Source organism: Mytilus californianus, unplaced genomic scaffold, assembly GCF_021869535.1.
Source record: "Mytilus californianus isolate M0D057914Y unplaced genomic scaffold, xbMytCali1.0.p SCAF_7, whole genome shotgun sequence".
NCBI classification, from domain to species: domain Eukaryota; kingdom Metazoa; phylum Mollusca; class Bivalvia; order Mytilida; family Mytilidae; genus Mytilus; species Mytilus californianus.
The window spans coordinates 111856522-111875706 of record NW_026262723.1 but is presented as its reverse complement, the minus strand read 5'-3'; the positions used below and the strand labels follow the sequence as shown (position 1 = coordinate 111875706).

Here is a 19185-nt window from a genome sequence, read left to right as displayed (position 1 = left end):
ACAAAGGTTCAATAAAGAAATTATAACCAGGAAGATTTGGACACATGTGAAGTAGAAATAAAGCCAGTTCAGACATTATATTTTAAGTGCTAAAGGGTGACAATTTGTTAATCCGTTTATCTAACCTTTTGCATTTCTTTGTGTTTAATTAATTCTATTGTTAAATATATATTTGTCGTAATGGAAACCACCTTGACGATAAAAAGTTAATCCGTTGGACACTAATCCTTTTCTATAGATACTATTTTTTATATATACTTTTGTATGTTATTTTGAAGTCAGTTTAGGTCTCAGGTCTGGTACTGTCCGGACCTTGCGAATAAAGTTTAAAGTATTAATATTCCGTCTTTGAATTACTATAGCCGGAAAACCCCCCGGTTATAAAATTGTAAAAGAAATTATTTTATTCTTGTTTCAATGTGTACTGACTAAGTTTTGTTGCAATCACGGGGATCACTTCCTATAAATAAGTTATATACCGATGTCCGCTTTTCATGATGTTAAATATATGAATGGATGAAAATTTCAGCCTATCATATGTCAATAATAGGTGGCAATTTTATTAACCAATATATCAAGGGCTCAAGATATCTTCGACATGAATTTTAAATACATTTATTCCTGTGGTGAAAGTGTTAATTTCCAATTTCGACAATAGCATTTAATAATCTACGGTAACTTATGAATAGAAACACATTTTTTAATCATGGTATTAAAGCCATACGAATACGTCGGATTTTTATACAGAATCAATATATCAATAGGGGTATTTTTCGAATGCAAACGGCACCCATGTAGCAAAATATTAAAGATGTCCCTCCCCTACTCCCTAACACTAGACCTGTTAAGTAAGACCAGAAGTCCATTAGCAATGGACTTCTGGTAAGACACATGTCGACAAAACGAACACAATGTGTACCAAACATTTCTTCCGGCTATTCAGCCCAAGCCGAAAAACAGATTATTTTAGCGTTCCAGAGATCAATCATTTCTTAAGAAAATACGGAAAACCATGATATGCAATTTTTAAGTATATATATATTGTGAAATCCATAGTGTAGAAGAAATAGGGGCATGACCGGGGGAAAAGTGATTGAGCAATGATCCAAAATTTCCCCAGTGGGAAAATGAGATCATAAAAAACGAAGGATATATATATGGGGTATCCATCCATGACACAAAATCAGTACATGCACCGCAAAAAACATACAAAAAGCAAATTAAGGAACAACGCTTTTATGGCTCTTTTTCCTTTCAAAGTCACATTGAGGCCTTCAACACGGTGCGAAAAGACTTCACCCGGAGAAAAAACTGGCATAGGGGGGAAATGGCTATATAACACCCGCTCTTACACTCTAAGTTCTAATCAATGCAAAGCTGTGATGATAAGGAAAACTTTGAGGTGAGTAACATTAGCAAGACTAGCGTTACCTCTAATCTATGAAATAAGATAAAATAAAGTCGACAAGCCAATGATTTGTATCAAAACAACGAGCTCGGCATTGAGCGTTTGAAGCGACATTCATGCAAACAATTAATCCTACAGAAAGGTAAAACACAAACTTATGAATCATAAAAGGCACATATAAAACACCCTAAAAAAACAAATATAAACGCACAAAGTACATTTATGGAGCATGCGAACACATACATCATACAAAGCACACATTTAAAGAACACTGCACACAAAGCACATTTGAATATTCAATGCAATATTTTTATGCACAGAAAACATATGTAAAAAAGATTCAAAGTATATATTTTGTTGTTCGCATTTCTTGCTTGAAAACGGAGAAATGATGATGGACCCAGATTTGAAAGACATAATTTGTCTTCTCCTGGTAGAAAAGTTATCTACCTTTGAGTAAAATAGATGTCAGCACTGTCCTGTGTTTAGTTGTGATCATTAGTCAAATTAATTTCTTCGTTTCGTTTTAACATTATTTCAAAATGTCTTGGGGTGGTCCACCCCAACAACAATACGTAAGATACTTATAAATTCCACAAACGATGTTCACAATCACTGTCATTTTTGTAGAAGCTGTAAAAAAAATCAGATTATATTTGACTTATTGTGCATAGAGTATAATTTTTAGTAGTTTTTTTTATTTCCGCAATAACTTTAATCCAACAAGTTTTGAAAAGATTTCAGACTTAAATTGTAAATTTTCTAGGTTATGAAATTTCTAGTCTGTAAGTTTAGCACATGTTTTGAGAAGGTAGGAACCTGACTCTTACGTGTGACACCTAAATGGAGTTGGAGCTCTGGCTCTGTACAGTATTAACATGTTCTGGACCTCCCTGGAATATAATTTTGATTTGAGATGAAGAAATCAAAAGATCATAATCATAGATTGAAATTGTTATCATTAATTGTACTGGTTGAGGAACAGTTACCAGTTACATGTACCGTCACCTGCCATTTTATTCAATAAAGAAGCGTTGCATAAAGTCCTAGTCTATGCCTATGGTCGGTAAACCTTACTTTTGGTAACCCTTTTTATATTAAAAGTATATTTCCCCATAGAGTATATGTTCAAAATTATTGAGAAAAATTGTGTATTTCTGACAGTAACTAGTCGTAATTGGTAATCACCAATTAAAGCTAATTATCACATATTATATTCCTGATAATGAATCTGTGGAATTAGCTATATATTTCATATAATATGTTATTCATGATCATGCATTCAATTTGTTTCTGTGGATTCATTTATTTTCATGGTTACCAATTTCGGTAAATCAGAAAATCATATTTTCATTGACACTTAATTTCATGGTTTTGCCAAATTTTACATACAATCCTAGCAGAAATTTATACTTCTTTGAATAATTAATTCATTGCAGCCATGTATACCCAAGAAATTCATGAAAATTTGTTCACAATGAATAATAATGAATCCACAGTATCCCAGATTTTTATAATTCTGGTAAATTTGAGAAAATGTTATCAATATTGGAATTCTTTACCATCATGACCATGGATTTAATCTGTGATCACAAATTACAAAAATATGTTATAGATATTCTTCAGAATTCTTATCACAAATTAATCTGTGTTTACATATTACAACAATTATACAATACATTATAAGATTTCAATCCATGATCATGATTATGTAAATTCATAATAATGAAGTTAATCTGTTTGCATGAATAAAGCATTCTGTAATATTAGAATTTAATCTGTTATCACAAATTCCACAAATATGTGATAACTAATTCCTCAGATTAAAAATCTTATTATGAATTGTATAATTCGTTATCACTAATTAGTACTCGTTAAAACACCTATTATATTGTTTATAATAAATCTATGATATTAGTTATAAATTACGATCTAGTGCACCGTCCAGGATGTTTTTAACTTCACTGTATTATGAATGTAAAGCACAATTCACTCTTTTTCCTTATAAATTATTTACATTTGCATCCCAAAGCGTCAAAATAATCAGTTTGTCAATTTTAATTTTTGGTAAGAGATTTAAATTATCACAAATTTGAGAAATTGTATTGATGAAAAATATGAAATCAAAATTCAATTAAAAAAGTATTATGTCACCCTTTGAAATTTCCTCTTTCATGTCTTTCCAATTTACATTTTTTGAACATGAATGTAATATGATGGTCTAAACAAAAAAATGACAGAGTTTTCTCATATTTTTTTAAAGTATAGTTGACATTGTGCGATGTCCAAAAATAAGATAAAAATTAAAGGTTGCTGTCACTGAGTTTGTTTTCAAGCTACAGGTTGTTAAAAATTGACACATTTTGGAAGGATTATACATGGAAAAAGCACTTTAATGTGAAAAGAAAAAACTTGATGACAGAATTTTAGAATAAGATTAAATTATGAGAAGATAGCTCTTATAACATGTATAAAATGCTTTTAGAAAATCGAAAGAAAAAATGGTGTTGCCATCTTTTTTCTTGCTTAAATACAGCTCATGTATAAAATGCTTTTAGAAAATCGAAAGAAAAAATGGTGTTGCCATCTTTTTTCTTGCTTAAATACAGCTCATGTATAAAATGCTTTTAGAAAATCGAAAGAAAAAATGGTGTTGCCATCTTTTTTCTTACTTAAAAATGATTTTGTTTACTACCCAATCATTTATAAAATTATAATACCCGAGTTATCTCCCCTTATTTGACTAAGTTTAGAACTTTTTGATTCAATCAAAAAATTTTCTGTTTTGTAGAAAACAATTGTCATAATTAGATAAGATATTTGAATAAAAAGCATTCCTGCTTATTTCATTAAAATCTAGACCAATTATTATACGATTTGCGGTCGTATATTGGTATGACGTTGGTGTCGTCGTCGTCCGAAGACACATTGGTTTTCGTACTCTAACTTTAGTTTAAGTGAATGGATCTCTATGAAATTTTACCATAAGGTTCAATACCACAAAAGGAAGGTTGGGATAGATTTTGGGGGTTATGGTACCAATAGTTAAGGAATTAGGGGCCAAAAAGGGGCCAAAAATAAGCATTTTTATACGACCGCAAAAAAATTTTGTGGTCGTATATTGGTATGACGTTGGCGTCGTCGTCGTCCGGCGTCGTCGTCCGAAGACACATTGGTTTTCGCACTCTAACTTTAGTTTAAGTGAATGGATCTTTTTGAAATTTTACCATAAGGTTAAATACCACAAAAGGAAGGTTAGGATTGATTTTGGGGGTTATGGTACCAACAGTTAAGGAATTAGGGGCCAAAAAGGGGCCAAAAATAAGCATTTTCTAGTTTCCAGACAATAACTGTGGAACGGTGTATGGTACTCTCTGAAATTATACTACAAGTTTCCATACCACAAAGGGATGGTTAGGATTTGCTTTGGGGGGTTATGGCTCAAACTGTTTAGGAATTAGGGGCAAAAAAGGGGGAAAAACAAGGTTGTCCTGGTTAATGGACAAATACTTTAGTACAAAACATAATTTAAAGCAGTGTAAGGGAGATAAATCAAATACATCATTGAAATTATCTCCCTTACACTGCTTTTAAATTATGTAGAAAGTAATGGTTAATGAACAATAAAGATAATTTAAAACAGTGTAAGGGAGGTAATCCAAATACAACGTTTTGGTTACTTCCCTTACACTGCTTTTAAATTATGTTTAAAGAAATGCATATTTATAAAGGAAGACCAGTAAAAATATCTGCAAATGTTGCATCTTTTTTTTTTACAAAAAAATCCATATGAAAGATTTGACATTATATTTTTAATTCTATTATAAAATAGATTAAGTTAGAACTATGGTAAATTTAAATGGGTAATTATGGTTGCCAACTCCATTGGAAATTTGAATTGAGATTATGACCATATCTTGAGGGAAAGAATTTTTTGGGGGAAAAAAGGGGGGGGGGATAAAAAGAAATTGTGGGTGGTCAATTTTTTTCTCATTTCAGATTTCAGAAATTAAAAAGAATTATTCTTCAAATATTATTTTTTTTTCAAATTTCAAATATTGAAAAATTTCAAGAAGTAATCTTTAATTGCACAGTATGGCACATTAGATTTGTAAAATCTTTGATCACATTTATTTATTTGTTATGCCGAATCTAACAGTGTATTTAGATTTTTAATTTTGGGTCCAGTTTTCAAATTGGTCTACATTAAGGTCCAAAGGGTCCAAAATTAAACTTTGTTTGATTTTAGCAAAAATTGAATATATGAGGTTCTTTGATATGCTGAATCTAAACATGTATTTCATTTTTTGATTTTTGGCCCAGTTTTCAAGTTGGTCCAAATTGGGGTCCAAAATAAACTTTGTTTGATTTCAACAAAAATTGAATATATATGGCGTTCTTTGATATGCTGAATCTAACCATGTATTTAGATTTTTTATTTGTGGACCCTGTTATCAAATTGGTTCATATTGAGGTCAAAAGGGTCCAAAATTAAACTTTGTTTGATTTCATCTAAAATTGAATTATTGGGGCTCTTTGATATTACAAATCTAACCGTGTATTTAGATTTTTAATTTTGGGTCCTGTTTTTTAAATTGGTCTACATTAAGGTCCAAAGGGTCCAAAATTAAACTTAGTTTAATTTTAACAAAAATTGAATTCTTGGGGTTCTTTGATATGCTGAATCTAAACATGTGTTTAGATTTTTGATTATGGGCCCAGTTTTCAAGTTGGTCCAAGATAGGGTCCAGTATTTAAACTATGTTTGATTTCAACAAAAATTGAATATATGGGGTTCTTTGATATGCTGAATCTAAACATGTATTTAGATTTTTGATTATGGGCCCAGTTTTCAAGTTGGTCCAAATTGGGGTCCAAATTAAACTTTGTTTGATTTCAACTAAAATTGAATATATGAGGTTCTTTGATATGCTGAATCTAACCATGTATTTAGATTTTTTATTTGTGGGCCCCGCTATCAAATTGGTTCATATTGAGGTCAAAAGGGTCCAAAATTAAACTTTGTTTGATTTCATCAAAAATTGAATTATTGGGGTTCTTTGATATGCCAAATCTAACCGTGTTTTTAGCTGTTTAATTTGGGTCCCGTTTTTTAAATTGGTCTTCATTGAGGTCCAAAGGGTCCAAAATTAAACTTAGTTTGATTTTAACAAAAATTGAATTCTTGGGGTTCTTTGATATGCTGAATCTAAACATGTGTTTAGATTTTTGATTATGGGCCCAGTTTTCAAGTTGGTCCAAGTTGGGGTCCAAAAAAAAAAAAAATTTTGATTTCAACAAAAATTAAATATATGGGGTTCTTTGATATGCTGAATCTAACCATGAATTTAGATTTTTTATTTGTGGGCCCCGCTATCAAATTGGTTCATATTGAGGTCAAAAGGGTCCAAAATTAAACTTTGTTTGATTTCATCAAAAATTGAATTATTGGGGTTCTTTGATATTCCAAATCTAACCGTGTATTTAGATTTTTAATTTTAAGTCCTGTTTTTTAAATTGGTCTACATTAAGGTCCAAAGGGTCCAAAATTAATCTTAGTTTGATTTTAGCAAAAATTGAATTCTTGGGGTTCTTTGATATGCTGACACTAAACATGTGTTTAGATTTTTGATTATGGGCCCAGTTTTCAAGTTTGTCCAAGTTGGGGTCCAAAATTAAACTCTGTTTGATTTTAACAAAAATTGAATATATGGGGTTCTTTGATATGCTTAATCTAACCATGTATTTTGATTTTGGACATTGGACCATAATAGGTAAATTAAAAAAAAATCAAGTTCTTAGACCACATTCTTTCTGTGTCAGAAACCTATGCTGTGTCAAATATTTAATAACAATCCAAATTCAGAGCTGTATCAAGCTTGAATGTTGTGTCCATACTTGCCCCAACTGTTCAGGGTTCGACCTCTGCGGTCGTATCAAGCTGCGCCCCAGCGAAGCATTTTATTGTAACTTCCAGACATAACTTGTGTGTTAGTGTATGGATCTCTCTGACATTGTACCACAAGGTTCCATATCACAAAGGGAAAGCTGGGATTGATTTTGGGGGTAGTTGCCTCAAAATTTTAAGAATTAGGGGCCAAAAAAGTTGCAAAAACAAGCATTTTTCTAGTTTCATGACAATAATTTGTTTGTAAGTGTATGGATCTTTCTGAAATTGTACTACAAGGTTCTATATTACAAAGGGAAAGCTGGAATTGAGTTTGGGGGTTATTGCCCAAAACGTTTAGGAAAAAGGGGCCAAAAAGGGGCCAAAAATAAGCATTTTTCTAGTTTCCAGACAATAACTTGTGTTCAAGTGTATGGATCTCTCTGAAATTGTACTGCAAGGTACCATACCACTAAGGGAAGGCTAGTATTGATTTTGGGGGTAATTGCCTCAAAATTTTAGGAATTGGGGGCCAAAAAGGGGAAAAAAACAAGCAATTTTCTAGTTTCAGGACAATAACTTGTGTGTAAGTGTATGGATCTTTATGAAATTGTACTATCGGTACAAGGTTCCATATCACAAAGGGAAAGCTTGGTTTGAGTTTGGGGGTAATTGCCCTAAATGTTTAGGAATTTGGGGCCAAAAAGGGGCCAAAAAACAAGCATTTTTCTAGTTTTCAGACAATAACTTGTGTTCAAGTGTATGGATCTCTCTGAAATTGTACTGCAAGGTACCATACCACAAAAGGAAGGCTGTTATTGAGTTTTGGGGTGATGAATCATAAGGGGTTCAAAAAATTTTTTGGGGGGGGGGGGGGGGTCTTTTTTTTTCTTTAAAATTTTTCATTTTAAATTGGTTATTTCTGATTTATATATAAAAGCAAATAATAATGATATGGTTTGAATAGGTAAATTAAAATTTTCTTAGACCACATTCATTCTGTGTCAGAAACCTATGCTGTGTCAAATATTTAATCACAATCCAAATTCAGAGCTGTATCAAGCTTGAATGTTGTGTCCATACTTGCCCCAACTGTTCAGGGTTCGACCTCTGCGGTCGTATCAAGCTGCGCCACAGCGGAGCATTTTATTTCTGTTATTTTAAGGTCCAAGATGGAGGAAGACTCCTTGTTACATACAGAAAAGTGTAACAGATGAAACAAAGTAATTTCTGTAACAGGTTATCTGTAGGATTATCCCGTTTTAACTTTTAAGTTGTTTTTATATGAATGGTCAGAATCATCAATTGCGTTCTTATAATTTTCAGTATGGCATTTAGGCATGTTAGGTAGTAACAGCTATTTTTTTTTTTTATCAATTTCCATTCCTATATATTCCAACAAATGTAATAAGGACATACAAAGTATTTAGGTAAAATGGATGAGGACAACACAAAGTTGCCATGAATTTGAAAGTGAAACTTCATTCTTATTTAAATGTAATGTTTGAATGTTTAATTAGATATCTAGACAGCTGTTGTACTTATTTTAGGGAGGATATGGTGCACCGCCACCTCATCAAGGACAAGGTGCTCCTCCATCTTACTCACAAGCCCCACCACCAAACAGAGGACAAATATATGGTCAACCACCTCCTCAACAACAGTATGGACAACCCCCACCCCAGGGCTACCAGCCACAAGGTTACCAACAACCACCTGCATCCTATGGTCAACCAGGTGGCTACCAGCAGGGGGCCTATGGTGGAGGAGCCCCATCACAAGGAGGATATGGACCTCCAGGGGGATATGGAGCACCTGCTCCACCACCAGGTGTTAGTCAAGAGTTATGGAATTGGTTTCAGGTATAAGTTATTATGAATAGTATAAAACAGGTACTTTAATACATATTATAGTCTGTAATTTGTTGATATTACCCTGACAGGTTACTTAATACATGTACATATTATAGTCTGTTATTTGTTGATTTTACCCTGACAGGTACTTTAATACACATTATAGTCTGTTATTTGTTGATATTACCCTGACAGGTACTTTAATACACATTACAGTCTGTTATTTGTTGACATTACCCTGACAGGTACTTTAATACACATTATAGCCTGTAATTTGTTGATATTACCCTGGATGTGTGTGCTTCAATGTACAGGCAATGTCTTATTGACATTTAGCAAAAGATTTAGCTCAAACCATTGATAGGGACTTCCTTGAACTTACAGTCAGGTGTGAGCTTTTTCTCCATGTTTGGAGGCTTTCTTGTGATTTTGAGATGAAGAACGGCAATGAAATAGAACAAGACAGCTGTACATCATGTAGGAGATAAGACAAATGGTATTATTTATACAAGTGAAATACTGAGAAAATAAAATTATAGAAGGAAATATATGGACTCCCATAAAAAGTATGGTTGATATATGATGGTTCAGCAAGATAAGCATACTCTTCACCTTTAGTGACATAAGCATATTGGTCAAGTAAAGTGTCAAACTCTAATCAAAAACCTACTTTAGAACCTGTAAGAAGAATAAAACAAAATTGAATTATCTTAGATCATCCTGTGAACATTTTTTTTTCTTCTAGAAAATTACTGATCCTGACAATAAATACAGGTTTTAAAAAAAAATGAAAAATTTGAAAAATTTGACAAAATTGTATACATGTACATCTTAGCATTGCAATTCAGAAAGCAGTAAAAGAGAGCAAAATGTTCTGTTTATCCATCAATTGATTGTCTTTTCATAAATCTTCAAATAAAGATCAATATTCAAATCGTAATACAATTATTGACTTTATGAAAGCTTCAAGCTGTCTACATACATATATAGAAATAATTTGCCATATTTTTCAGGCTGTTGACCAGGATCGCTCTGGTAAGATTTCTGCCAACGAGTTACAACTTGCATTACTTAATGGCAATTTTTCACCATTTAATCCAGAAACTTGTCGTCTAATGATTGGGATGTTCGACACTAACAAGTAAGCTATTCTTATTTCAGGCAGTTGATCAAGATCGTTCGGGTAAAATTACGGCCATTGAACTACGGCAAGCCTTAATGAACGGGAATATGACACCTTTTAATGAAGAAACTTGCCGTCTAATGGTTGGAATGTTTGATAAGAGCAAGTAAGAGACACCATTCTTATTGTACATTGTAATTGTTCTAGCATGCTGTAGTTGTTTTTCTTGTTTGAGTAAAAAATTGTTTCCCTAGATTGTTAACAATCAATAGTTGTTAAAGGTTTCTAAATTGAGTTTTATGCTTAAATATATAAATGTAGCCTAATTAAGGGTTGAAATTAGCAATCTGAATCACATTCAAACAAATGTAATATTATTTTATTATTCTTTTCTGGAAAGAAAGTACATAAAAGATAAGAATAGGGATTTCAATCCTCTCCTTTTAAGAATTATAACAATTAAAAGTACTATATTTGAAAAGAAAAATTTTGTAGTTTCCCCGCAACAATGTTTCAATTTGTTCTATTCATTACTCCAGTTGCATTTGGTAAATAATGGAAAACAAACTTTTTATTGGGTATTATTTAGCAGAGATGAATCATAAATTCGATGTAAAACCTAACTCAATTAATGCTAAAACATTCCAATTGAAATACATAAGCATACAATAAAACTTATTAAGATTCATATATAGTTGAACTCATCCAACATTCATAGCACACTAATCTTAAACAGAATATACAGTACTAGTATGTACACAAACTTTAGGCAGTATTAACCTTCATCTACGGTATCGCACAGGGCTTTATTTGTTATACTAAACCTATATATTGCTTGCCTTTTACATGTTGTTTTTTTTTGCATAGTTTATGAAAAGTCTCAAAATAAAAAACCTGATATTCATGTATCATGTATTCATGTATCATGTGCTCTTGGCACAGCTATTTTTTCTCACATTGGTATGTGCCTATGAAGTCTTGAAATTTATTATACCCCTGCTCCAAAGGAGGGTATATACCGATACTGGTTCTGTCACATTTTTTCTCTGAAGATTTAGATAAGATAGTCCTGATATTTAGTACCAAGTTTCATATTGGTAAGTTATACCCTATGACAATCTTTCAGATCTGATACTTATCTACTTCCTGTTTATGGTTGGTACCAAATTTCATATTGCCAATTTATACCATGTTACACATTTTCAGATCCTTATCTTATTTGCTTCCTGTTTGCCGCATACATTATTAAAAATAAGGAGGTGTGCTATGATTGCCAATGAGACAACTATCCACAAGATTTCAAATGACGAAGATAAAAGCAATTATGTACATAAAAGAACTTTTCATCATTTTTTTTATCAGCGATTACAAATTAGGTCTTTTTTATATAAAGCACCAATCATCATATTTGTATGCTATACTGTTTGATACAGTTTAATATCCATCACTTCCTGTTTGCCTAGGTGCATGACCTTAACATTGATGCCTGTGAAAGAAAATTTCATCATTCATTTTTTCTCAGCAACTGTAAATCAAAGATTTTTGAAATTGGATATCACTCACCATATTTGTAGGCTGTTATGTCTGAGATATTTTCAGATCTGGCATTTATCTACTTTATGTTGCCAAATACATTTGTGTTACAATTTTTCAGCAACTACAAGTAAGAGCCTTTTTTTTTTTTCATCCATCGATTGGTGAGCTATGCCATGTTAGATATTTTCAGATCCCTCAATTTTTGACTTCCTTTTTGCCAGATACCTGTATGTTCTTTACATTAATGCATAAACATTGTGGTGACATTTTAAATGTACATAAAGATTTCATTAATACCACAATTATATGTTCCCAAAATAAGATTTGTCAGATTAAATAATATTACCGGGGTACCTGTCAGAGAAAATCTACGACTGATTTTTGAAAATGTACCACATTTTATAACTTGACTGATACTAAGTTTTTATGGTAAATCCACTTCTATTGAAGATATAGGGATAAATATAATCAATGATATTTGCCAAGAAATAGTTGAATGACAGGGAAGATTTTAACATTGCATCAGTCTGATTGCATGTACTTGGTCTGTTTATATGATTTGTTTTATATTGTTCAATTCTGTATGTTATTCAGTGTACAAGTTAAGAGTTTTGTGTTCTAGTATTTAGTCCCCTACCAACGAATTTAAAATGTGCTTTAAACATGGAACAAGATTTGTAGTTTTTTGGGATACAGATTATATACCAAAATCCTTTTGTTACTGGCTTGATAGGTCTATTATCCAAATCTCATTTGTATCTGTCAGAGTTCAAACAATATGAGTGAACATTATTTATATCATTTCCATGCCCTAGTCAAGCAATTCATTATTAATATTATTATTCAATTTACAAAATTATGTGTATTTATATAACTAAACCTGTCAAGAAAGCTATTATATTAAAAAAATACACAACTGTAGCAAATAGGTTAAGTTTAAATACAGATTTAAACAAAGGAAGATTACTCAAAATTTCCTAAATGTGTTCCATTCAGCTTTAATAATATGTTATTATCTCATTGCAAAATGAAAGCAAACATTACCGTTTAGTGACTTTGAATTTGTATTGGCACTTTTTTTTTACCCCTCAAGGAAATAAAAAACCGAAAACAAAATTATAGTATTTCTCTTTCATAATGTTTTAACATTTAATCTATGTTCTTTTTATTTCAGAGATGGTACAATTGATATCAATGAGTTTGCTGCTTTATGGAAATATGTACAAGATTGGAAAGGATGCTTTGAAAGGTAAGACTTAATGAAGAATATAACACCAGATTAGAAAATCTTCTTGCTAAAGACTACTGGGTATTTGAAATAGGTATGTACATAAAATATACATTAAATATTTTTAAGATATATTTTTATGATTCAGAGAAAAAAACTAAACGCAGATAGAAGGAAAAAAAAATGTCAATATGAACAGCCTAGAAAGTCTACTTATGTTGAAAGATACAGAGTGAAGAACAAGATGTGATTAAAAGGGACAAGCATGATAAAACAATTTTTTGTCCTTGCTGGCTCCTTACATTATAAACGGCTAAACTATGTTGTTTTTGACAGTGTAGCTCTACTAACAAAAACATTTACTCAAGTTATTAGCTAACGTAGATAGATAGGGGTGAAAATAACTTATAATTTGATCATATTCATCTATTTTACATTATAGATTTGATACAGATAGATCTGGTAACATTGACGCTCAGGAGCTAAGCAACGCATTCAGAACATTTGGTTATAATTTGTAAGTATATATCTGGTGTTAATTTTGCACTCTTGTTGAAACGAAACAGTAGATTTACAAGGACAGGAACAAGAGTTATATTCAAGTTGCAAAGTATGACTGAAATACGCTAATAAAGGAAAAATAAAACTAAAAGTTTATTTTTTCATCCGAAAAATGATTTACTTAAATCTGTTGAACAGTGAAGTAGGAGGTATGATGAGAGCCAAATTTGTGGCCTTGCAAGTGCAAACCTACCTCCCATTTACAGGATTTAGTATAGAACTCCAGAACTTATCCTCTTGTCTAGAAAAAGATACTGAAATACCCCTAAAACATTATTTTGTCAAATTCTACACAATTTATTGTTTATTGCTGATTTTAAGCTTGTTCAAAATGAGAGGTGATTGTTTGTTATTGGCCGATCAAATATTGTTTTACTTTTGATATTTGGTGACAATGCATTTGGAAAAAATTGACTGGTTGCTTAATTACCACGTTAATAGGATCTTTGATAATGTTAAATTTATGCAATACTTGTAGATCTGCCTCTGGGTGCGGATTTTCTCACTTCGTTTAAGACCCATTGGTGGCCTTGGGATGTTTTCTGCTCTTTGGTCAGGTTGTTGTCTCTTTGACATATTCCCTGTTTCCATTCTCTATTCTATATTATACAATTATAGCCTTTGTATGAGGTCGATACGAGGTTATATCGACCTAAGAGAAGCATATTGACTGAGGACGAAGTCCGAGGTCGATATGCTTCTCTGGGTCGATATAACATCGTATTGACCTCAACCAAAGGCTACAATTGTTATATTATTAATCAACAACTATAGCATGAACAATGTAAAATTGGGGATTTCTAGAATCTATTTTTAGTAACATGCTGTATGCCCTGTGCAATATGCTGTTTTTGACCTACGAAAAGCTAAACACAACAGTATTGGCGTGCAAACTGAGCAAATACAAATGTACATGTGATCAAGTTTTAACGAATACAAATCCTTAAAAATATTCGATTAATAATATCAACATATATTCAATCATTATAAGTAAAGCAGGAGAGACATTTTGGTGGGTGCACTGTTGTGTTGAAATAGGCACAATTAAATCAAAAAGGTCATAGGAAACAAACCTATGAGAAACGTAACATTGTTGATCAAAAAAGCTTACACTGAGGCTCAAACAAACAAAACAACTGATGATCAAATGGCAGTGAAAACTTTTATGGCATAACTAAACACTGCTTCATTGTTACTTTATTAGCTGTAAATGCCAGAACTCTTTGCTATCATTAGTCTTAACTAAACCAATAACTACACTTAACTAAATATATATGACTGCTTTACACATTCTGATGTTATTGATAAACTCGATTATCATTGAAAAAAAAAATTGTATTTTGTGTGGATATGCTAAGGTTTCATGTTAGTACATTTATGAAGTGAAAACTTATGTCATGTTGTTGCCTTTATATCTAATGATTGTTTCTTTTCCTCACAAGGTTCTAAGCAAATATTAAAGGTAACATTTTACAACAGGATGTAAACAAGAAATTTTAACTTTTCTTTTCAGGTCACCTCAATTTAGTGACAGTGTGATCCGAGTGTTTGACAGAAGAGGAATGAGGACCATCAATTTTGACGATTTTATTCAAGCTTGTGTAATGTTAAAGACATTAACAGATAAATTCCGAGTGAAGGACACCCAGCAGAGAGGAATTATTAACATAGGTTATGAAGAGGTAATATAATAATTTACCATATAGAATATATGCTGGGATATCTGATTACTACCGAATTAAAAAAAAAACATGTTGAAGTGATTTTGACAAATTCTCCTTTGTAATAGACAAAGATTCTACCTTGAATTTTAACCTGTTATATGTAACACTTTGTATGAAGATTTGAAATCCTATCTGACCACATTCTGAACCCCTGCCATACTGGTCTTCTTAAATTTGAGTAAACAGTGATAAGAACAAATGGACTCGTCAGAATTTGTCTTCTCTTTTTCAGATAGTAGCAAGTAAAGTAGAAATATTGATAAGTCTTATCTTTGGTGTCGGTATCAGTTAGGGTAGACTCTAATGAGGACTCACATTCTATAGTGTACTCCTTGTGTACTATTGGGGGTAGACTCTAATGAAGGACTTTGGTTCATAGTATATCCCTATCGAAAATAATAAAATTACTCAATAAAAAAATATATCATGGGATTAGACAATATAATACTAAGCTATAATGATATACTGGTAATACTAAGCTATAATTATCTTTGTGTATTTTGCAGTTTTTAGAGATGGTACTAGACAATACTATTATGGCTGTGAAGTGAAGAAGATAAGGAAACGATAGTGACAATCAAATTAATTAGAACACTTTCTTTCCTATGATTAATACTGGAGAATGTAAAACATTCCGATGACCAAAAACAAATTTAAAAACAAGCGTAACATATCATTTGTGTTATATTTTATTTTAAAAGTATTTGTCAGCTGGTAACAGAAGTGATCCTGTCAATGCTTTCTTTACAAGGATCTGACAAAGCTCCATTCTTCTTTCTGTTATAATAATTATTACATAATCCAATGAAATTACTGCCTCTTAATTTTTGAAGGGGTGTGTTCTGACAATTATTACATCAACCAATGAAATTACTGCCTCTTAATTTTTGAAGGGGTGTGTTCTGACAATTATTTCATCAACCAATGAAATTACTGCCTCCAAATTTTTGAAGGGGTGTGGCATTGTGACAGATTATGATGATCTTGGAAAGATCTTCAGAACAAAAAGTAGACCAGTGCCATATCAGATCCTTGTAAGGAAAGTTGAGACAGGATCTGTGTTTTAAATGTGATCCTAATAAAGGCCTTGTTGTATTAAGATTTTTTATTGATTTCTTGGTTGACCAAATAAACATTCAAAGCAAATGTATATAGTGTCAAGTGTTTTAGCAGAACAGTGCCAATTGTCACTAAACTACTGGCTATCTAAATGAAACTTTACTTTATTTGCAAGGTTAAGGTAATTTACATTTTTTTAGAACTATTACATCTCAATCTGCGAAGCCTTTGGACTATTGTGTCATAAATATTTGGCTTTTTTTGCTCTATCTATAGAAATTGAAATGTAGGTATGTTATTGTCTAAAGTGCCAAGTTTTAATGAAATATATTTCAATAGCAAATAGTAATGCATAAAAAATAGTTAATCATCACCTATGTAGTTGTTCAGAACCAAAGTTTTTTTTTTCATTATTTGAATTAGTGCTATAGTGTTTTGTATAATTGTTAGATCAATACATTTTTACAAGAGTAGTTTTATACACATAATAATCCATACATGCCATATATGTGATAATCGTTTGTAGTTTTCTTCAAACTATATATATTCAGGTAAAGGCTGTTTTACTCTCTGTTACAACATGTTCTTTCAAGCCTTGATGAATGGAGAAATAAACTTTGTATGATGATGAGAAAATGCTAAATTTTTTAATTTGTAATGAAGTTGACAATTTATGCTCCCCAAAAAAGTTGAATGTTTTTAACATACAGTCATGACCATAGTAATGAATGTTAGTACTTTGTATTAGCAGTGATAGTGTGTGTATAATGGAAACATTCCTGTACAGTACATGTTATACTTTATGAATTACATTTTTTATTTAAAGGGGCATTAGCTGTCAAATTCATGTTTACCAATTTGACCCAAATTCTCATAGCTTATTTATAACATACTGAAAAGAATATCCAAATTACTAAAAAAAAAAAGAAAATTAACAATGAATGTGTTCTCTATAATATATCAGAATTTCATACCTATTTCAGACCAGACACCATCTAATTATCCATCCAAGATTACCTCTGTAGACTGCCAACCATCATGTAACCCAATATAAACATAAATATAAATATAAATAGATAGCTAGCACATACAATCAGATTTTTCTAGGTCGATTTGATTTCGTGTTCTTGGTTAAAAATATATGTAAATCATCTTTGTACCTGTATAGGAGTGATTTTTGTGGGCCAGGTTGGTCAACCATCATGTAACCCAATATAAACATAAATATAAATATAAATAGATAGCTAGCACATACAATCAGATTTTTCTAGGTCGATTTGATTTCGTGTTCTAGGTTAAAAATATATGTAAATCATCTTTGTACCTGTATAGGAGTGATTTTTGTGGGCCAGGTTGGTCAACGAAATGGTTAATTCCTTGTGGCTCCTTGTTTCAGTTATCAATGTTGACATTCTTTTCTTTTTTTGAGAATGACCCACATGATGAATACATGCACACCCATCTCCTCTTAAGGTTGAATTAAAAGGTTGCATGAATACAGATTCAAATGAGTTGTATTATTGACTTGCAAGTCAATAACACCAGGGATGGTGTTTTTAGCTTATTTTTGACGAAATTGTATCAAACTGACTGCTAAAAGCGAGATGTTATTTCTTTATTCCACTTCTATAAATATTTGAACCAAAAAAAATCATATTTTATTATTTTTGTCGAATAGCTAATGCCCTTATAAATGACACAGTATATATTCATTCACTTTGGTTAACTGAAATCTTCTACCATATTCATATGGGTCTGTGTGTTAAATATTTAAACATGTCATCTTTGAATTTAAAAAAAAACAGACTTGGGGTTGTTCCAAAAATAAATATATACAAGTAGGTGGGTTGGAAGACATTCTTTATTATACCCCATCATGCATTAAATAATGATTTGATAAGGAAATTAACCAAAAAAAGAAATACAGCAAATCGATTATTTTTAATAATTAATTTGGCAAACTGGTACAAATTATGTCTTGCTTTCTTATTTTGTAATTGTTTGTTTAGTTCCAAGTATGTCTGTATGCAAAATGTGTTGTTAATGTTTAATTATCTCTACTAAGTAGAGACGTAACTTTCTACTAATCTTATATACCGGTACATATGTTTATCATTTGACATGAATATTAAAAATTCTAAGAATTAGTTTTCCTTTGTTTCTGATAATACACACTAAAGGACTTTTAAAGAATTAGCATGATTTAAGTAAAGTAGTACCTATTTATTTTTTCAAGTGAAAAGATTAGAATATTATAGTTTGAATGTTTGCAGAACTAAACATTTGACAACAGTTTTTCTTCTATATCTTTATTGCAACATTGCACCCATTAGGGTCAAGCAATAACAAAAAAAATATTTACATACAAGAATACAACAAACCAACAATTAACTTGATACACAAATGTAAGATTAAATTTAATACACAAGTATGAACCTGTCTGACATGGGTCTGTTGCCCTCTGCTCTAAAGAATGTTTAAAAAAGACTCCAATATGACTAACAAGTTCAGAGGTGGGGCTGAGAATGCATACTAATTTATCGCATGGATCAAGATGTTGAAATGAAGGCATATATACTTGTAGAAGTTAACTATTTTCATTCCATTTTCTAGCACCTCAGAAAAGTCAGCCTCAAATTTACCTCTGAAATTATAGTCAACAGTCCCAGGAATGGGGAGGGTTAACGCTTTCAAACATGTTGAACCCCGCCACATTCTGTATGAGTCTGTCCCAAGTCAGGATCCTGTTATTCAGTGGTTGCCATTTTTTACTGTATATCATATTTGTTTTTCGTTTATTGTTTTG

General features: G+C 31.5%; 1 protein-coding gene and 1 long non-coding RNA gene across 3 annotated transcripts; both read left to right on the top strand.

Moving 5' to 3' along the window:
* The first annotated feature begins 1863 nt into the window (after positions 1–1863).
* LOC127708578 (programmed cell death protein 6-like) lies at positions 1864–18526 on the top strand. Of its 2 annotated transcripts, none has more exons than XM_052213565.1 (8): positions 1864–1983; positions 8846–9157; positions 10310–10437; positions 12982–13056; positions 13478–13552; positions 15110–15278; positions 15827–17486; positions 17651–18526. In XM_052213565.1, the coding sequence occupies exons 1-7, from the start codon at positions 1951–1953 to the stop codon at positions 15869–15871; spliced, it is 837 nt and encodes a 278-aa protein (XP_052069525.1). In that variant the 5' UTR covers positions 1864–1950; the 3' UTR covers positions 15872–17486; positions 17651–18526. The 2 variants fall into 2 exon arrangements, with proteins under 2 accessions (XP_052069525.1, XP_052069526.1); XM_052213566.1 differs by lacking the exon at positions 10310–10437 and adding an exon at positions 10162–10289.
* LOC127708586 (uncharacterized) lies at positions 4220–4842 on the top strand. Its single transcript, XR_007985313.1, has 2 exons — positions 4220–4418; positions 4663–4842. It is a non-coding gene; the product is annotated as an uncharacterized LOC127708586 (long non-coding RNA).
* Positions 18527–19185: the final 659 nt, after the last annotated feature.